Source organism: Narcine bancroftii, chromosome 5, assembly GCF_036971445.1.
Source record: "Narcine bancroftii isolate sNarBan1 chromosome 5, sNarBan1.hap1, whole genome shotgun sequence".
In the NCBI taxonomy this organism is placed as follows: Eukaryota; Metazoa; Chordata; class Chondrichthyes; order Torpediniformes; family Narcinidae; genus Narcine; species Narcine bancroftii.
The window spans coordinates 132110687-132133259 of NC_091473.1; the positions used below are offsets into that span (position 1 = coordinate 132110687).

The window sequence follows — 22573 nt, forward strand, 5'->3', positions numbered from 1 at the left end:
TTGTTAAAAGGGGGAAATCACTTTACTGCATAAATCAGCTCTGATAGAGCTGAATATGTACAAATGTAAACATGAATAGAATGTTGCAACTTATCAGTTATAATGTTAATGGGATAAACAAACCCATAAAGAGGAAAGAATTTTAGCACACTTTAAAAAAATTAAAGTCAGATATAGTTTTTCTACAAGAAAAGCACCGTACAAATTGAAACACCAAAGGGATACACCAAAGCGAGGGGGGTAGCAATTTTAATAAATAAAGATATACCGGTGCTGATACAACACACATCAATTGACCCAACAGGAAGGTTTGTAATGGCACTTTGTCAGATATATGCAGAATCCTGGAGTCTCATGAACATTTATGCTCCAAATTTATATAAAATGTCTTCTTAAAACAGTAGAGGATAGACAAAATGTACTCATTGGAGGAGATTTGAATTTTGCTTGGATCCCATCCTTGATAAATCAGCAAGGATAGTGACAAATTGAAAAGCTGCAAAATTCACTATCTTTTATGAAAGATTTAAATCTGATAGATGTATGGAGACAGTCAACCCCACAAGAAGATATTATTCATTTTACTCAAAGGTTCACAACTCCTATACAAGAATAGATTTGCTTTTAATGTTTGCACAATTGAAAAACAGAGTGGTTAAAATGGAATATCTAACCAGAATATTCTCTGACCAGCGCCTCTGTAATGATGCCCAAGAAGCAAGAAAGTGTATAGAGGTGATGTCTTAATCCTATGCTGTTGAGAGGACAGATTTCTGTAATTTTATTAAGGAAAAAACTGACCCTCTACTAATGATCATTTCCTAATAAGGGATACACTAAAAGCTTATTTGACGGGACAGATAATTTTATATACAAAATGTACGGTGGAGGTCAATGGCCTGGAAAAAGAAATAACTGGAAAAAGAATACCAGAGAACGAGTTTGAAAGAAAAATACAAAATTTGGCAAATAAAAAATTGAAATATAATACTTTATAAATATATAGAATAGAAAAAAAACTATCGTAAAGTCAAAACAGAAGTACCATGAATTGGGAGGTAGAACACAAAGTTTTGTCATGGCAATAAAGGCAGTAGAGACATCAAGATGATAAATGCAATTCAAACAGAGCCTGGCAAATTAACATATAATCAGAAAGAAATCAATGATATTTTCAAACAATACTATACAAAGCTAGATGAATCAGACCTGATAGGGGATTTTACTGAAATAGATAAATTTCTTTCGGTGACTGAACTGCCAAAAATTGGAAGACAGAGATCAGATGAAATTAGATGCCCCTTTTGCTAGAGAAGAGATTGAAAAAGCCTTGAATACATTAAAGGAAAATAAGTCACTGGGAGAAGATGCTTTCCCACCCAAGTTTTATAAACAATTTAAAGATCTTTTGATGCCTCTAAAAATGGAGATATTGGTTGAAACCACGACTCTTTCAGAATCCTTCTCAACAGCTATTATTACAGTACTACCAAAAAAAAAACAGAGACCCGCTAAAACAGACCATACAGATTACAAAATTTTGGCAAAAACGTTAGCCAATAGACTTGGGGAATATCTACCTCAACTGATAAATTCTGACCAGGTGGACTTCATTTAAAAAAAGACACTCTGCAGATCATTTGGGCAGATTATTTAATCTAAAGAAAATCCAAGTATAACTGTATTGTTAGAGAGTGGCCATTCCTATTCAAAGTGCTAGAAAAGTTTGGAATGGGCCCAACATTTATTGATTGGATAAAAACTCTTTATTATAAATCACAAGCCACAATTTTTAACCAAAGGCCAAAAATTGTCAATGTTTGCTTTGAGTAGATCCAGCAGACAGGGGTGCCCACTGTCTCCAGGCCTCTTTGTTTTGGCGACTGAACCACGAACAGAAATTATAAGGAGAGATCTGGATGAGGAGTATAAAATCAATTTATTTGGAGATGATATGCTGCTATACTTATCAGACCCAGCTGAGTCTTTGGTCAAACAACAGACCACACGGGAAAAACATGGGAGAATCTCAGGTTACAAAATAAATTTGGAAAAAAGTGAAATTTTGCCATTAACCTATTTTGACTATGAATGGTATTAAAAAAGGAAGCCAGTTTAAATGGAAAATAGAGGGAAGTAAAATATTTAGGAATAAAGGTGGGAATGCTGGTCTGACTAGTGTTTAGACAGTATGATATCAATGATTAATGCAAGATAATGGACTGGTCCAATATAATTTTCGACATCACTATATCTTACGCAACAAAAAGTACATAAATCAAAATCTGAAATGTGCTTTAGATGCAGCATCGAAATTGGAACCTTCCTACATTCTACATGGTCGTGTGTGAAGGTAAGTTCATTCTGGCATGATATTGCTGAAACACTGACAAGAGTAACAGGTGTGACCTTCACATATGACCCAGAGCTGTACCTTCTGTGCAACTTTATGGATGTGAGCAATAAATTGACTCAATTTCAAATCTGTTTCGTTAAGGTAGCCCAGGCTGCGGGGTGTGGCAAGATGGCGTAGAAGAAAGACGTGTGTTCCACCTTTCCCCGGATGGATTATTAAATACCCGATTTTAAAAAGTATAAAAGTGGTTACAGTTTTTTGAATAACAGTGATTCATCATGACTACCAACGTGAAGAAATCTAAAATACAACTTCAGAAGAAATTACCATATAAAAGTTTAGATAATCTGAGGCCTACCTGCACAGGTGAATCCACCGAGTCGTTATTGGGAGTCTCTAAGCCTCAGAGGAATCCTACCCATTCAAGCTTGACCTCAGCGCCGATCCTGCAGTTGCAAGATGGCGCCGGCACTTTAGTGAGTTCAGTTGTATCTGACCCACGTGCACGTGAAGCCGTGCGCGTTGGCGGCCCGACTGATAAAGGTGCCCGTGAGCCCGCGACATTGCTGGGTGGCCCGGGGACACGGAGTGTAGTGTCGGAGGATGCTCCTGCGCATCCGGCGGTTCTGTCGGGCATGCGTGGAGCATCCCGGGTCTAAGACCTTTTGGAGAAAGTGTGGGCTGTGGGGGAGCCCGAGTGCCGGCATCAGGTGTTTAAACCAGCAGTCAGATAGTCAAAGGACCTAAAGTGACTGAAGGTGAAGAGGAACTTGCCTCACTGGAAATTGCCCAGGAAGAGGAACCTGCAGTTAAAGAAAGTAGACCTCAAAAAGTGGCTATGGAATCTGGAATGGATTCAGTGTTCACTGTTTTGGAAGGGATTGCTTTCCAAATGGATAATATGTCAAAACAAATGTCAACTCAAATGACGCAAGGATTTATGGGGGTGAAAACAAAAATGAATATTTTGTGTGAAGAAATGTCAATTATGAAACCAGAAATGATTGTAGTTAAGAGTGATATTAACAGCTGCTGAAGATCCAGCTGCGCTGGATGGGTCACGTCTCCAGAATGGAGGACCATCGCCTTCCCAAGATCGTATTATATGGCGAGCTCTCCACTGGCCACCGTGACAGAGGTGCACCAAAGAAAAGGTACAAGGACTGCCTAAAGAAATCTCTTGGTGCCTGCCACATTGACCACCGCCAGTGGGCTGATAACGCCTCAAACCGTGCATCTTGGCGCCTCACAGTTTGGCGGGCAGCAGCCTCCTTTGAAGAAGACCGCAGAGCCCACCTCACTGACAAAAGGCAAAGGAGGAAAAACCCAACATCCAACCCCAACCAACCAATTTTCCCTTGCAACCGCTGCAATCGTGTCTGCCTGTCCCGCATCGGACTGGTCAGCCACAAACGAGCCTGCAGCTGACGTGGACTTTTTTACCCCCTCCATAAATCTTCGTCCGCGAAGCCAAGCCAAAGAAGAACAGATGTATAAAATCTGTTGATATTGTAAAGATAATTAAAAAAAAAATGAAACAGCCTTTCCTGAATGTCAAAATCAGGTGGAACGCAATAAAGAAAAACTGGAAGGTTCTTTTGTAGATTGGGGATTCAAAGAAGGGATTTATTGAAGAAGATTGATTCATTGGAAAATCAAAGCCGGAGAAATAATGTGAAAATAGTTGGTCTTCCAGAGGACTTTGAAGGTTTGATTCAATAAAATTTTTTAAGCATTGGATCCCAGAGGTATTGGGTAAAGAGCTTTTTCCTGAAGGTTTGGAACTGGATCGGGCCCATAGAGCGTTGAGTAAAAAACCACTTCCTGGTCAAACACCGAGGGCGGTCTTCATTCGTTGTTTGAAATATCAAATAGAGAAATAATTTTACGAATGGCAGTACAGAAAGCGCGGCAGAGTCAATCCCCGTTGATGATTCAAAATAATAGTGTTTTTTTAATGCCGATTTGAGTCAAGAGGTTATTAGAAGATGACAGGAATTTAATTCGGCTAAAGATGTCTTATGGCGAAAGGGCTATAAGTTTTGCTTTTCATTATCCTGCAATTTTGAAGGTTTTTTACGGAAACTTTCAATCTCAATTTTTTGAATATGATCACAATGCCTTGGTTTTTGCTAATTCATTGCCAGAATTGCGAAGAAATGGGCGGTCTTCACCATCGTCTCCTAAGTGGAGGATAAACGGAAATGGAAATGGGAACGGGAATGGGTTTGGTAAGAATGGAAAGAAAGAAGAGCTGACACGAAGTCTTCTTAACATTGAAGATCCGGAACAATCATTGGGCTTGGAATCATTGGGTTGAATATATTTACTATATTTGATTGTTCTTAATTACATAATTAATATGTATCTGGCTGGGTGGGGGGGGGGGGGTGTGGATGACACTGAAAGCTTTGACTGTCATCTACCACTAGTGGGCTTACCACATTCAGATTTTTAGGGTGTTCCTACTTTTGGATGGTTTTTATATTTTTGGGGTTTTTTAAAAAATAAATTAATTTATTTTTGTTTATTGAGGGGTGGGTTTTGTTTTTTTTGTGTTTTTGAAGAATTATAAAGGGGAGCATTATTTTATAGAGTGTAAATATATTAGTAGTTAGTAAAAATGTCTACTTTGAATTTTGCAACTTTTAATGTTCAATGATTAAATAATCCAATTAAGCTTATATAATAAAAAATGAAAATTGATAGCCTTTTTACAAGAAACACATTCGACCGAAAAGGAACATTTGAAATTGAAAAGAGATTGGGTTGGACATGTGTTTTTTTTTCTTCTTTTAATTCTAAGGCAAGAGGGGTGGCGATTTTGATTCATAAAAATTTATCATTTGAATCAGAATCTTCAGAGGGAAATGGAGGTAGAGTTTTATGGGTTAATTGTAAAATCTTTGCTGAATCTTGGACTTTGCTTAATCTTTATGCACCTAATGTAGATGATGAGTGGTTTATTTCAGAAGCTTTTTTATTGTTAACTCAAGCTAATGAAAATATTTTAGTTGGGGGAGGTTTTAATTGTGTTTGGAACCTTTATTGGACAGAAACCCGATGAGTATAAGGAAATCAAAGACAGCAATACAGATCAAAGCGTTGATGAAAGATTTAAATCTGGTAGATATTGGGAGAAAGGTTAATCCTACAGAGAAAGATTTTTCTTTTTATTCATCACGACATGATTTGTTTTCTAGGATTGATTTTTTTTTGGTATCAGCACACCTACATGGTAGAGCACTGCAAGCTGAATATAAAAGTAGAGTTCTAACAGACCATTCATTATTATATTTTTCCTGTAAAAGTTCAGAAGTGGTACGTTCGTCATATAGGTGGAGGTTTAATGCAATGTTATTGAAAAATCCAGAGTTTGTTACTTTTGTTAAAGAGCATATCTCTTTATTTCTGACTGAGAATATTAATTCTGTGGATAGTCATTTTGTAGTTTGGGACGCGTTAAAAGTTTATTTGAGGGGACAGGTTATTAGTTATTCTACGAAAGTTAAGAAACAACATATGGCAGAAAGTTTAATGTTGGAAAATCAGGTTGCTGTGTTAGAGTAAGATTTTTAGAAGGATGTGACTGAAGACAAAAGAGCTGCATGAGCAAAATTGAAATTTATGCAATAATACTTTACAAACTTATCAGTTTGAGCATTTAATTAATCGAACTATTATTATTATGAGTTGGGAGAAAGCTCATAAGGTATTTGCTTGGCAATTGAAAGCTGAACAGGCATCTCGGACTATTAATGCCGTTAAAAAGAATTCAATAATTACCTATAAGCCTCAGGAAATGAATGATCAGTTTTATTCATTCTATCAAAAATTATATACTTCTGAGGGGAAGCAGGATAATGGTTCTATTAGATCTTATTTATCTAAATTAAAGTTACCAGTATTAGATGAGAAAGATATTCAGGAATTGGAATCTCCATTTACAGATTTTGAAATCAAGGAAGTTATACAGGAAATGCCAAATGGAAAGTCCCCAGGGGATTATGGATTTCCTGTGGAATTTTATACTTTTTTTAATGATGATTTATCTAGAGTATTTGGAGATGTGTTAAAATAAATTACTGAAGGACAGAAGCTGCCGGAATCTTGTTCAAGTGCTTTAATAGCTATTAGTCCAAAAAAAAGATAGAGATCCATTAAAAGTGTCTTCATATAGACCTATTATTTTTGTTAAATGTAGATTATAAAATTATAGCCAAGCTAATAGACTTGCAACGTACTTATCTAAGCTGATACATACTGTTCAAACAGGTTTTATTAAGAATAGAAATGCATTAGATAATATTCTTCAATTAATTACTTTGGTCAATGCATACTGAAATCAGCCTAACCAACCTATGGTGGTTGCACTAGATGCAGAAAAGGCTTTTGATAGGGTTGAGTGGGATTTTTTTATTTAAGATGATAGAAAAGTTTAAATTCGGCCCTTTTTTTATTGGTTGGGTTAAAGCTTTATACACTAACCCGATTACTAGGGTGGTGACAAGTGGTCAGATTTCTTTGCCATTTGTTCAACTCGGCAGGGATGCCCATTGTCACCAGCCTTATTAGCATTGGCTATTGAACCATGAGCTCAGACTATTAGGCAAAATTATGAAATTAGAGGGATGAGGTTATGAATGAAGAATATAAGATTTATTTGACGGAACTGGAACGGTCATTGAAGCAGTTACAAGAGTGTCGAAATTTGGGGAATTGTCAGGATATAAGGTTAATTAGAATGAAAGTGAAATTTTACCAGTTGGAATAGATTATTCAGAATTTAAAATTATTACAAAATTAAGGTGGACAAATAAAATTAAATATTTAGGTGTGTAGACGTTAATTATCAGTCATTGTATCAGTTAAATTATGCGCCTATATTAAAACGGATTAAAGCAGATTTGATTAAGTAGAAAGATTTTCCATTAACTTTGATTGGTAGGGTCAATTGTATTAAAATAAATATTCCCCCCCACCCCCCGAATTCAATATTTATTTCAGTCAATACCTTGGTTACTTTCAAAAGTTTTTTTTCAGGATTTAAATAAGGTAGTGCGGGAGTTTTTATGGAAAGGTAAATTAGCTCGAGTGGCATTGTATAAACTTACATGGAAATATGCGTTAGGTGGACTTCGGTTACCACATTTTCAAAATTATTATGAAGCGGCCCAGTTGAAGTTTATTAGCAGGTTGATGGATCTAGATGATCCTCCTAGCTGGGCTAAGGTGGAAATGGCGTGTATTTCTGAGGTCGAGGTACATGAATTTATATTTCGTTGGAACTTGAATTTGCTACAGGAATATAATATGCTGGTATTGAAACATTTGTCAAAGATTTGAATTAAAACAAAATAGGGTTTTGGGATCAAAAGATAAATTATAAATTTTAACTCCATTGTATAATAATCAGCTTATTCCTTTTTCAATGTTTAATAATTATTTAAAGAGTTGGGATTTTAACGGTATAAAGACAATACAGGATTGTTTTGAAGAGGGACAATTTCTTTCATTTAATCAATTGAGAGAGAGATTTGATATATCTGTAAATTTTTGTTTGTGTATTACCAACTTAGAGCCTTAGTAAAGGATAATTATGGTAGAGAGATGAATTTACCCACTTTGTCGAGATTTGAGTAATTGATTTCCTCTGTACCAAAGAAGGGTTATATTTCGATCATGTACAATTAGTTACAAGATAATATGGATAAACTGGATTGGGAAAAATCTAAACTTAAATGGGAGAGTGATTTAGTGTTTATTTTTCCTGAAGATGATTGGGCGGATACATGTCAGGACAATGTAATCAAATTGACAAATATAAGATATGGAATGGTTAATTATAATTTTTTACATCAATTATATTTGACTCTGGAGAAACTGAAAAAAATATGGGTTTAGTAATTCAGACTTATGTTTTAGATGTGATTCATGTATGGGAACTTTTTTACATGCTGTTTGGACTTGTGTTAAAGTTCAATCATTTTGGCAAGGAATTAAAGTAGTTTTGGAAAAATTGTATAACTTTACATTACCATTAGACCCAACGATTTTAATTTGATTTTGTTGAGGGGATTAGGTATGGATAAAATTCAAATTGCTTTTGTACGTTTGGTGTTATCAGTAGCACGTAAATGTGTTGCGAGTACTTGGAAAGACAATACAGAGATTAATATACTATGTTGGCATAATGAATTGAAAACTTGTTATGGAAAAAATTACTTATAATTTACATGATAATTATTCCCTTTTTGTTAGCAAATGGTCTCCGTATTTGAAATATATGCATTTAGGTATACTTTGAATTGTTCTTAACATTTATAATTTTTTTTATATATCATTTATATTTTTGGCTCCCCTTAAGGGAGCTGGCTGAAGAAGTGGGAGAGTGGGTTTGGGGTTTATCTTTGTAAAATCAATTTTTGATGATTATTGGATTGTGCGTTATGTTTTTTTCTATCTTTAAATAAAGTTTGAAAAAAAAAAGTTAAATTATCCCAGGCTGTGGCCAAAAAGTGTATAGCAATCACTTGGAAGCCTGATTCACCCCTACTTATTGCTCGATGGGCCTTGGAGATGCGTAGTGGTGTACCCATGGAGAAAATTACTTATAATTTTTTTAAAAATGACATTTTCATTAAGATATGGGAACCATACTCAGATTATAACCATATAACAATTTACAGTACAGAAACAGGACATATCAGCCCTTCTAGTCTGCACCGATTTATGTGAAACTCACTAGTTCCACCTACCCACTCCCTTGTCCATAACCCTCTCAACCCTCAGAAATACCCCTCACATCCATGTACTTCTTCTTAAATGATAGAACTGACCCTCCTGCAACTACCTCTTCCGGAAGATCATTCCACTCAGCTACCACTCTCTGAGTGAAGAAGCATCCTCTTATATTACTCCTAAAGTTTTTCCCCCCTAACCCTTAACTTATGACCCCTTGTTCCAATTTCCCGTACCCTCAGGGGAAAGAGCCTATTCACATCTACTCTATGTATTCCCTTCATAATTTTAAATACCTTTATCAAATCCCCTCTCTATGCTCCAATTATTATGTAGGGGTCCAACTGTAAACCTGACCCTTCAATATATGTAAAGATGTGATATCCCAGAAAAAGAATCATGGAAAAAAGCACAAGAGCTCTGACGGTGCACAAGGTTATATTCTTATATTTGTGGGGGAGGGGGAATTTTTTTCTTTTTCTTGTTTGTAAACATTTAATATATATTTGAAATGTATAAAAGTTTAAAGACTGTATGAATATATTTATGGAAAAAATGGAAAAATCAAGTATTTTAAAAAATCCCAGAATTAGGGCTTTTCTCTTTAGAGTGATGGAGGATGAGAGATGACTTAATAAGATTATGAGGGGCTTAGATAGGCTAGATGGCCAGCACCCTTTTTTCCCCCAGGGTGGCAATAACAAATACCAGAGAACACTTGTTTAAGGTGAGTGGAGGAATATTTAGGGGAGATGGACAGAGAGTGCTGGGTGCCTGGAATGCATTGCCGGGGGCTGGGGGTGGGGGGGGGGTGGTGATGGTGGCTGTACATTCAATAGACCATTAGATAGGCACATGGATGTAAGAAAACCAGAGGGTTATGGATATGAGGTAGGGAAGGGTTGGATTGTTGTGGAGTAGGTTTAAATAGGTCAGCGCAACATCATGGGCTGCAATGTTCCAGGTACAATGCTCCGTGAATGTGCAAATTCCACACAGACAGTACTCAAGACCACAGCACAAGGCAGCAAGGCTACCCATCGCACAATGATGCCACTCACCTTATTTTCCCTGGGAAAATATTATCAGTGGTAACTGAGAAGGTTGGTCTTGAAACAACTTACATTGCTATAATGTACACCTTTGAATTATAGACTATTGAAAGGGTCAATCGCAAGCAGGCATACAGTAAAACCCCTGTAATCTGAAATTCATGCAACCAGCAAAAAAAATCCCGGAAAACAAACAGGTAAACAATATGAGTTTAAATTGGCATGCCTCGCTAATCCACACAACACACAGCGCGCACAGTCTCAAACAACTAGTAAATTTACTTATTCGGCATCTACCAATCCCCATAGGTGTTGGATACCAGGGGTTTTACTGAATTTATATCCCCTGGTCCACAGGGCAATCTTCACCCACTGACTGATGCTGTCCCTGGGGCAAAGGTCAGCATGAACACTGTGTCCGAACAACCTCAAGGACTGACTTCACAAATTGTCCTGATCAAAGGTTATTGCACCAACCCCATTTCTTGCATAGCATTTCTTCCAGCGGAGAAGTACCTGGTTCAAATATTGAAGCCATTTCTCCCAACAGCACAGACAGCATTGGCAGCACTTAAGCAGACATCTGGCACAGGTATTTCCCTAAGAGAAAATAGAACAAACCATCAAATCAAGAATCATGACCAAATCCAAACCACTCTCCACTCCATCTCATTATTTTTCCAAATTTTGTTTCATCTTTGAATGATGGTTCAATCAAATTCACTTTTAAAAAATTTAGAAACTCAGATTTATATAATTCAGAACACCGTCAACTCTAAACATATTAAAGATAGCATGACATTCCCATTATTAATCATGGCAAAGCCTTTGAAGTTATTGAAATCTATTTCCAGAGCTGCAAAACCCTCCAGCAAGTCAAGGGGTGAGCTAGTCAAGTGAAACATCATGCTGGTGATAATGGATTGGGTGAAAATCTTCAAGCTGATGGGCGAAGTTCCCAAAAATAAATTTTAATTTAGCGATTGAGGGCCCATAAGCCTGTGCTGCCCCAAATACATCCATGTGTCTAATAAACCTTCTGACCCCGTACGTCTTGGGAGTAAACTGGAGCACCTGGAGAAAACTCAAGTGGGGGAATTCAAACCCGGGTCACTGGTGCTGTAATAGTGTTGCACTAACTGCGCTGGCCAAATGAAAGGTGAAACGAAAAATCTCAAAAGCTGGAAGTCTGAACTAAAATGAACAAATGCTGGTAAAACTCAGCAGGTCAGGCAGTAAGTGCTGAAGGAGAAATAGAGTTAATATATCAGAAGGAAGAACGTTCATCAGACCATTTCAGATGAATGGTCTCCACCTTGAAACATCTACTCTGTTTCATCTTTCTACAGCTCTTGCCTAACCTGCTGAACCTAGCCATTTCTGACTGCATTGGAGCTTCCTAAAGCACCCCTACAAGCACAAGTGCTTCAGAAAAGTGAAAGTGAGAGAGCACCATTGGGATTTGTTGCCCTGTGCTGTGAAAGTAAAAGCACAAATCAAAGAGTGTACTTTATATGGCAAAGGTACATAACCAACATTTCGGGCTTGAGCCCTTCATCGATGCATGGACAAAATGTAGGCAGGCACTCGAACAGAATGGTGGGGGTTGGGCAGAGGGAGGGGCACGGTCCCACGGGCAGGAAGTAATAGGTGGATCAGGGAGGGAGGCCTCAGCAGTAAAGAGTGAGCTTGGCTCTGTGAATGGAGAGGGAAGGGGGGATGGAGAGCTGGAGGAAAGAAGACAGAGGGATAAGGAAGTGAGGGAGAATGGGGAGAGGGCTAGCAGAAACCACAGAAGTCGGTTCATGCGCTCCAGTTGGAGAGTGCCTCAACGGAATAGTAGAATAGCATTAATATCAACTTCACAGGTTTCTGCTAAGCCACTCCCCATTCTCCCTCTCTTCCCCATTCCTCTTTCTTTCCTTGAGCTTCCCCCCCCTTCCTTCTCCATTCACAGAGCCATCCCTCCTCTCCCTGTTTGCTGGGTGTGCTCTCCCTTCCTTATCTTCCTATTACTTCCTGCCTGTTGGACTGAGCTCCTCCCCTGCCCTTCCTTCTCCCCACCCCCCCGCACTAATTTGATCAGGCGCCTGCCTACATTTTGTCCACACCTTGTTGGAGGGCTCAAGTTCGAGACGTTGGTTATGTATTTTTATCTTTGCTATATAAACCCCCTGTTTGACCTGCTGAGTTTCTTCTGCATTGTGTTTTTACTTCAATCACGGTTTCTGCAGACTTTTGTTTATTCAGAATCATACATTTCAAGGACATCACGAGAGAATTTGAACAGTTGTGAGAAAATTAGTCACATCATATTGATTTATTTTTTTTCCCCAGTGCTAAATGGCTAAAGGTTGCTTTATCCCTGAGTAAATCACACTTCCAATCTCTGCCAGGTCAAATTGTGGTGAGAATCCCATGACAATGTGTTGCCTCCTGATGCCCAAAGCCTTTCCACCATCTGAAGGGCAAGTCAGGAGCTCTCCACTGACCTTGGGTGAACAGTTCTCAACAGGTTAATCACCATCCTGAACAAAACAGCCCTGTTGTCCTGAATGTCCCCCATCCCCGCCAGCCCCCCCCCCCCCACCATATGCTTCTGTAAGTATTTCCCCAATCCATCAACAGCACACTCTGGCTGTTTTAGTGTGTAACATCTACAAAGTGCACTGCAACTTCCCACCTCAGCCTCTCTGATGGCATCTCCCCAATGCACAACACCCACTGTCAGGGAGGACGAGGGCAACAGGTACACAGGGACACCCCCATTCTGCAGGCTCCTTTCCCAGTTATGCAGGATCCATTCCTTCAACTTTGTCTGAATCTCTCTCCCAACAGCACTGTGAGAAAATCTTGAGCAGAAGGGTTGCAGCAGTTCAAGAAGGTAACTCCCAACCACCTTCTCAAGGACAATTAGGTGTGGCAATAAATGCTGGCATTGCCAACAATGCCCAAACATTGGAACAAAAAAAAAATCAATAATAATAGCTGCAGCGGAATAAAGGTCAAAAATTGCCTTCATTCCACTAAACCCACACCCTACTAGCACTTACTGGTATTTCTAGTTACTGAGTTTGATAAACCACTGTTTTACCGTGATTGGCTGCTACCGACTGGACATGCCTCCCGAGACTGATCCTACCCATAGCCACTTGCAAGCCACCCTTATATTTTTGCTTTGATCAGTCAAGGATGGTTGTTTGATAGTGTTCCAGTCTTTAGCTATTAAAAGGCTGATTGTTTCACTACTCAGCGTTTTGTGAATTATTGATGGTACATCTCTGAGAAACCTATTGAATATCAGTGTTGTAGAGACAAACAGTAGGGAAACCGGCTCTGAAGCCCACTATACTGATCCTTGTACTTTTCTGTACTGGTCCCCATTTACCCAGATGTAATCCAAATTGTTCTGATGCCTTGGCAATTCAAATACCTGTCTCGATGCTGCTTACAGTATGGTTAGTGTAGCGGTTAGCACGACACTATTACAGCCCCAGTAACCTGGGTTCGAATCTGGGCTCTGTCTGTAAGGAGTTCTCCCCACGTCCTGTGAGCTCCCGTTTCCTCGCACTCTCCCAATACGTGCAGGCTTTGTAGTTTAATAGGCATATTTGGACTGGCTCATGGGCCAGAAGGGTCTGTTACCATTCTGTTTGTCTACATTAAAAATTAAATCAAAGTATCTGCCTGCCACTGCCTCCTCACACAGCACATTTCACACATTAAATGCCATGTCAAAATAAATCGGAGGAAAACAGTGTAATTAAGGGAAGAATAATTGTGTGCTTCAAAAATCTTTTTGTGTGTCTATATGCCACGATGAGTGGGAACCATGAGATACAGAACGTTTAGCTTGTGGGTAAAAAGTATTTAATGAGCTTCAATTTTTAAAAATAATGAATACTTTAAAGTATTTGGGATTTTTGTACAAAATTGAAACCAAATATTTAAAATGCAATAATCTGCACTTTTAATAGTTTTTGATCAGAAATCTCAGTGCTTTCAAAGATGTGTGTCACATGGGCACGACTTCATTGGAATTAAGATAATAAATGAAGGAAATACTCAGCAAATCAGGCTGCATCTGTGGGAGCAGAGAACGGGTTAACTTTTCAGGTCCAGGACTCTCCGACAGAACTGGCAACAGGAACAAAAGCATCTCTCATTGAGCTGCAGGAGAGGCATGTCTCTGACTAAGTAAAGCCAGGTGACCATGGGGATAAGCTATAAACAGGGTTATCTGATCAATGAGTGAATGGAAACAGGCAGAGAACTAGGACAGAGACAAAAGGACATCCACGACAAAATGGTGGGAGTTGCAAGCTGCAGAGCAGGAAATGGTAATTAATCAGTTATTAAATTATAAATTATTATTCAAAAAAATGCCCAGCAGATCAGTCTCAGTGTGATCTCCATTCCCAGTGAAAAGAGAAAATAGAAAGGGAACAAAAAAAGCTGAGCGAACATAGTAGCACACAAAAGTTCTGCTGAAACTCTGCTGGCCATGGAGTGTCATAGAACATGGGACATAAAAATCTACAGCACAGTAAAGACCCTTTAGCCCACAGTGTTTCGCCGACATAACTTACTGTAAGAACTGCCTTGAGTTTCTCTTCTATGTAACTCTCCATTTGTCTCAGTTCCGTGAACTTTTAAAAGATCCCATTCTACCTGCCTCCATGACAGTTGCCGGCAACTCAATCTCTCTCTGGGCAGAAAAACTTGCCTCTTACATCCCACTGTACCCCCACCCACTTATTCGCAAGCACCTTTAAACAATGTTCTCTTGTGTTAATATTTTCAGCTCTGGGAAAAGAACTCTGGCCATCAACATGATCAAAAGCTCATCATCTTATACACCTCTATCAGGTCATCCCTAGTCTTCCGTCGCACCAAGGAGAAAGGACCAAGTTCATTCATCCTAACCTCATGAGGCATGCTCTCCATAGGAAGTAAAAGCCCTGATCCCATAGGGATGGGCAACTGAAATCAAATTCCCCGTTGTAAAATGCAACAAAGTCCAGAAAGCTGCAACTGTCCAGATCAAGTTCAATTTTACTATCTCCTACACCAACTTTCAGTGATAAGGGGGAGGCATGGTAAACGCCACCTTGCTACAGAGCCAGCATCTGGAACCAGGGTTTAAATCCCACGCTGTCTGTAAAGAGTTTGTATGTTCTCCCTGTGACTACATGGGAGCTCCGGTTTTATCCCATCGTTCAAATCATACAGGGTCACTGGAGATGTTTACCCTGAGGGACTAAAGCAGTCTACAATCCCCACCTCATCATTGGTGATGCTACCAGGGAGTGAGCTCTGCCCATCCTCAGGAAGTTCATAACTATCCCCATGATCGTCCCGACATTGAGGGAGAGGTCGTTGTCTTGGCACCAAGCCGCTGGTCCCTCTGTGAGTAGGCATAAGACAAGGGGGTGGATTACTGGTGGGGGGGGTGGGGGTCACAGTATCCAGGTTCCCATTGACACTGAGAGATGAGGAGTTGGGTAACTGGAGGGAATGACAGCATCTAGGTCCCCATCGTCACTGGGAGACAAGGTGGGGAGGGGGTGACAGTATCCAGGTCTCCACTGGGGAGATGGGGAAGGGGGCTAACTGGAGGGAGTGACAGTATTTAGGTTCCCACTGGGGAGATGGGGAAGGGGGCTAACTGGAGGGAGTGACAGTATCCAGGTTCGTACTGGGAGTCAGGAAGGGTAACTAGAGGGAGTGACAGTATCCAAGTCCACTGTGAGATGACAGGGTGGGTAACTGGAGGGGGTGACAGTATCCAGGTTCCCACTGGGAGACAGGGAGGGGTGATAGTATCCAAATCCAACTGTCACCGGGAGATGAGTGGATGGGTAACTGGTGGGTGTGGTGGTATCTAGGTCCACACTGTCTCTGCGAGAGGAGGAGGAGGTAGGCCTGGCACATGACAGATTCTGCTGATGTTTTCCAGCTTTTTAAAAAAATGTCAACTGCTTTGATTACACACAAGTCTTCAGTGGCCTGGTGCCATCTTCTTAATCTTTCACCACCTCATGAAGCACAGTCACACCACTTGACAAATTGAAATTGTGCAAATCAACAGAATTTGGAAACAGCGGCACAGATCCAGGGAAGGCTGGAGGTTTGTTTGTGCAGGTGGCTGATCTACGTCAGCCACAAATAAGGAACGTGTGCATGAAAGTGCATGCTGGAGAGAGGTGCACACACGAGGGTGCACTTGTGTGCATGAGCACACGTTCGGGCTTATGTCCCTCGTCTGCCTCATATGTATGCACTTATGGTGATAAATGAAGTGTGATGACAGAATGGTAATCAATCACTTTTTTTTTTCCACACTGTGCTGTCGCTGCAGGGTTGGAGAACCACGTCTGAAAGTGCAAAGCATCGGAAAATCTAACAAATAAAATCTGGGAATTAAGGGTGACAGAACAAAATACAATCTGCTCCAGGAACTCAGCCAGTCATGGACAGTCCCACTTGCCTGCATTTGGTACATAATCCTTGAAGCCCTTCTACCGATAAGCTGTCCAAATGGTTCTTCAAAGTCAACTCAAAATGGTTCCCGCTGCTACAGTTTCCTCTGGCAGCCCTTTCCAGATACAGACAACCCTCTAAGTGAAATAGCGGCCCTTCAGGTACCTCTTAAATCTCTCTCCTCTCACCTTAAAACGATGACTTTTTGTTCTAGAATCGTCCGCCCTGGGAAAAAGACTGTGAGTTTTTACTTAATGCCTCTCCAAGATTTTTTAACGTCAGCTCTCAGCCTCCTGCTTTGGGGAGTAAAGATCCGGTATGCCCAAACTCTCCCCTATAACTCCAGCCCTCTAGTCCCAGCAACATCCTGATGAATCTCCTCTGCACCCCTTCTGCAGAACAATACAACACAGAAACAGGCCACTCTGCCCCTTCTAGTTTGTGCCATCCCATTCTTTTTTTGCTTAGTCCCATTGACCTGCACCCAGTCCATATCCCTCCATACCTCTCCCATCCATGTACCTGTCCAAATTCTTCTTAAAAGCTGAAATTGAGCCCGCATTCACCACTTCAGTGGCAGCTCGTTCCACAGTCCCACCACTCTCTGTGTGAAGAAGTTTCCCCCTAAACATTTCCCCTTTCACTTTTAACCCACGTTCTCTGGTTTATATCTCACCAACCCTCTACCTACATTTACCCTCTATCTCCCTCATAATTTTAAATACCTCGATCAAATCTCCCCTCATTCTTCTACAGTCCAGGGAATAAAGTCTTAACTTGTAACTCAGTTCCTGAAGTCCGGGCAACTTCTTAGTAAATCTTCTCCACACTCTTTCTATCTTATTGATATCTTTCAAGATGTTTGGTGACCAAAATTGCACCCAATATTCCAAATTTGGTCTCACGAAGTCTTATACAACTTAACATAACATGCCAACTCCTGTACTCAATACTATGAAGGGAAATATGACAAAAGCTTTCTTTACAACCTGTCCACCTGTGATGCCACTTTCAGGGAATTATGAATCTGTATTCCCAGATCCCTCTGTTCAATCACACTCCTCAGTGCCCAACCATTTACCGTGTATAGGTAGACCCTGACTTACAATGAGGTTCGGTTCCGCAACTTACATCGTAAGGTGAAATTATTGTAAGTCGGGGTCTACCTGAACAGATAATTTTGCTCCTGCCGGGAAGCTGACATCCCTGCTCCTGCTGGGAGCCCAAGGTAGTGTCGGGTAACTAGGGGCAGCAGCGTCCTTGCAACCTAATTTGTGATTTGGAATGGATGTGCAGATTGCCATCGCTCTCTCTCCCTCTTCAATCTCTCTCTCCCCCCAGCGTTGGGTCCGACATTGGGGTGGTTGATGGTGGTGGGAAGCAATCTGCGTGTGGTGATTGGATGGATGCATTTCCTTCAGAGAAGGAAAAGCCACCACAATGATACAGCAGGTAAATCGCGAGTTACTTTTATTCAAAACAGATTTTGATCATCGTAACTTTGGGATATTGTAAGTTGGATCTTTGTAAGTTGGCGTCTATCTGTATTTCCTTTCTTGGTTTGTCCTCCCAAAATGCAAGACCTCACACTTGTCTGCATTAAATTTCACCTGCCATTTTTTCATCCCATTTTTCCTGCTGGTCTAGATCATTCTGCAAGCTTTGAAAACCTTCTTCACTGTCTACAACGCCTCCAATCTTTATGTCATCTGCAAACTTGCTGATCCAATTTACCACATTACCATCCACACCCCTGATATAGACAACAAAGGTCCTAGCACCGATCCCTGCGGCACACCACTAGTCACAGGCCTCCAGTCTGAGAAGAAATCTCTGGCTTTTCCCATCCAGCAATTGTCGAATCCAATTCACCATGAATACCTAGCTTCTGAACCTTCCTGACTAACCACGATGTGGGACCTTGTCAAAGGCCTAACTTAATCCATGTAGACAACATCCACAGACTTTCCTTTGTCAATTTTTCCTGGTAATGTTCTTGAAAAAAAAGTTAGATTAAACACGACCAATCACACCATATTATGTTGACTATTCCCTAATCATTTTCTGGCTATCCAAATAATTGTTTATCTGATCTCTTACAATAATTTACCTACTACTGATATCAGGCTCACTGGCCCATAATTTCTAGAGTTACTATTGGAGCCTTTTTAAAACAACGGACCAATGTGAGCTACCCTCCAATTTTCTAGCACCACACCTGTGGCTAAAGACATTTTAAATATTTCTGCCAGAGCCCCTGCAATTTCTACAGTAGCCTCCCTCAAGGTCTGAGTGAATATTTTATCAGGCTCTTTATCCACCCTTATTTGTTTTAAGACAGCAAGGACTTCCTCCTCTTTAATCTGTATAGGTTCCATGACCTCACTGCTCACTTTCCTTACTTCCCATGACTCTGTGGTTGTTTGTGAGTGAATACTGATGAAAAACCATTTAAGATCTCCCCCATCTCTTGGCTCCATACAAAGCTGACACTTTGATCTTCAAGGGACCAATTTTGTCCTTTGCTATCCTTTTGCTCTCAATATACCCTTAGAAATCCTTAGGATTTTCCTTCACATTGTCTGCCAGAGTAACCTCATGTCTTCTTTAAGCCTTCCTGATTTCTTTCTTAAGTTTTTTCTTGCATTTTCATACTGCACACGTACTTCATTAACTCCATGTCACCTATACCCACTATACACCCCCCGCCTCTTCTTCCGAACCAGCTCCCCCATATCCCTTGGAAACCAAGGTTTCCTATGCCTGCTAACCTGGTTGTTAATCCTGACAGGAACATACACACTCAGTAATGTCATCCATGTCATTCCAACTCATTAATGTCCTTTCTACAGGTGGGTGACCAGAACTGCACCCCTGCCAAGAAAATGGCAGCGCTGCCGAAGCTGTTGTAATAGCAGTGCTGCCGCTGGTGTGAACCCATGGAGAGTGGAGAGCGGAGACAGTGCACTCCCCCTGCAGGGTCCCACTGCCCAATTCGACTGCTGTTGGCTCTGTGCAGGCTTCAAACAGCCTGTTAAAGGTTTCTTTCAAAATCCTGTGACCATGGGATTTGGGCCCAAGATGGCAGCACCTATAATCAGCAGGAGCTACGAGGGTGGTAGACCTGCGGGGAAGCAGCACACTGGTGCAGGGCACTCAAAAGCAAGGAGATCAGCCCCCCTCCCATTTGAGAAAGACAAGCAGAGGTGACTACAGCAGTGGACCAATGAGGAGCTCTGAGGCCGAAGAATACACAGGACGTTGGCAACTCGAGGCAAGGAACCCACGAAGGCTGCAGGGTGCTGGTAACTGCGGTCAAGGGACTCGCAAAAGGCTGAGCACTGCTGGAGTGTAGTTTTAGACTGGCTGAAGGGTGACCAGGTATTGGAACCAGGACGCGAGAGGGTGCTATAGGCTTCTTGATTGTGTCAGAGGTTTGCAACTAGAGCTTGCGTTGCTGATGGTTTGGTCTTTGTGGCCACAAGAGTACGAAAGGCGAATCTATGGACACAATGTCTCTGTAGGGACTCTCTTTTCCTTCTCTTTTTTTCTGATTGTAAGGGGCACTGGGCATCTGCTGATGGCAAATCTTTGTCCACGTTACTGTAGACGTGTAATACTGTGGCAACCAAGGAGGAGTTCCACAAGCTCGAGGCATCGTTCGGTGGTCGGATAGTCTATGGGCTTCTCCCTTGCACATGGTGCCTAAAGTATCTGGACTACTGCCCGCTCAATGAGGCCACCACTCTGGATTGTTACCCCATGCCGCATATCCAGGACTTTGTGGCAAACCCGCACAGAGCGACAATCTTCTCCACAGTGGACCTGGTGCGAGGGTACAACCAAATCGCAGTGCACCCTGACGACATCCCCAAGATGGCCATCATCACCCATTCGGGTTGTTTGAGTTCCTGAGGATGCCATTTGGGCTCAAGAATGCGGCATAGAGATTCATGGATGCGGTGGGCCGAGACCTGGATGCACCTCTGTCTTACATTACATCCTTGTGGTGAGCAGAACCCAGCAAGAACATCTACAACACCTCTGAAATCTCTACAATCGCCTACATGTGTTTGGCCTTAATATCAACCTAGCCAAATATCAGTTCGGACTAAGCACAATTGACTTCCTGGCCACAGGATTACCAAAGACGGGGTCACACCACTACCCAGCAAGGCGACCAAAGGGCTGCAGGAGTTCGTGGGGACGATCAACTTTTATCACAGTGATGTTCCCACTTTTCACCCTGATGACCAGCAAGGCAAAGGACTTGACCTGGGACGATGATGCCCTATGAATGTTCATGGAAGCAAATGAAGCCCTGGTTAACTGCACTCCTGGCCCATCCCAGGCCAGATGCACCCACAGGCCTCATGTTCGATGCCTCAGGAACAGCGAATGGTGGAGTTCTGGAGCAGCAGATAGAAGAAAGTTGGCATTCGCTGGCTTTCTTCAGCAAACATCTGCGGCCCCCTGAACTAAAGTTCAGAGCTTTCAACAGAGAGCTACTGGTGCTTTACTTAGCCATCCACCACTTCTGGTACTTCCTAGAAGGAAGGGCTTTCATGGACCACAAGCCACTGACATTCGCCCTGGCTAAGATCTACGACCCCTGGTCAGACTGCCAGCAGAGACACTTGCCTTGCATCTCAGAGTACACCACCGATGTAAGGCACACCTCAGGAAAAATCAACGTGGTTGCGGACGACTTGTCGAGATACAGCATCCACTCTCTGGCTAATGGATTGGATTTCATGGCACTGGTGGAGGCACAACAGCAGGATGACGAAATATCACATGGCCGCCATCACGGGGCTGCAGCTTCAGGACATCCCAGTCGGCACAGGTAACACTGCCCTATTGTGTGACATGGTCACTGGACAGGTTCAACCTACTGTCCCAAGAGCATGGAGGTGACAAGTATTTGACTCCATTCACAGGCTGGCACATCCATCGATCAGGACTACAGTCTGGTGGTAGCCGGCAAGTATGTGTGACATGGATTGTGGAAACAAGTCATCAGGTGGGCCTTGACGTGCACGCAGTGCCAAGCAGCGAAAGTACAACACCACACCAAGGTCTCCCACAGCCTTTCAAGCCAATGGAACGAAGGTTTCACCATATTCACATGGATATAGTGGGACCCTTAGCAGTCTCACAGGGTTTCCGCTACCTATTTCGATGGTTGACCGCTTCACCCAGTGGCCAGAAGCAACCCTCCTGGCTAACACATCCACCAGTTCCTACACCAAGGCACTCGTCTTGTCCTGGGCTAGCAAGATTCGGGCTACCATGCCACATAACCTCCGATAGAAGCGCACAATTCACTTCCAGCCTGTGGACCAACGTTGCTAACCTGTGGGGTGCTCAACTACACCACATGACAGCATACCACCCGCAGTCCAATGGGATGGTGGAGCACTTCCACAGGCAGCTCAAGGCCGCTCTTATGACCAGGCTCAAGGGGTCCAACTGGGTGGACAAACTGCATTGGGCACTGCTGAGGATTTGTACAGCCCCGAAGGAAGACCTCCTCACATTATCCGCTGAGCTCATTTATGGATCTCCACTCATGGTCTCCAGGGATTTCATTCTACTGACTGGAGGTCAACAGGAGAATATGACCACCTTCCTGGACAGGCTGCGTGAAAAGGTCGGTAACCTGGCTCCGACCCCACCCTCCAGAATGGGCAAGCCAAGCTCAACATCTCCAAAGATCTCAAAGACCGTGAGTACGTGTTCATGTGCAGAGGGCTACACTGACCACCGCTACAGAAGCCCTACAAAGGCCTGTTCTGAGTCATCCGGAACAAATGGGCCACCTTCGAACTGGACATTGGTGGCAAACCAGAGGTTTTCACCACAGACAGGCTCAAGCTGGCAAACACAGACCCAACACAACCCGTGGAGATGCCAGCACCTTAACGCAGAGGCAGACCAA

At 41.9% G+C, this 22573-nt stretch overlaps 1 protein-coding gene across 2 annotated transcripts in view; it reads right to left on the minus strand.

Moving 5' to 3' along the window:
• Positions 1-22573, minus strand: part of LOC138763975 (choline transporter-like protein 3) — a 130133-nt gene that overhangs the window by 41984 nt on the left and 65576 nt on the right. For both annotated transcript variants that reach the window (XM_069939083.1, XM_069939084.1), the window contains exon 12: positions 10666-10749. In XM_069939083.1, the coding sequence (XP_069795184.1) occupies positions 10666-10749 (84 nt within the window). The remainder of the gene's footprint in view (positions 1-10665; positions 10750-22573) is intronic.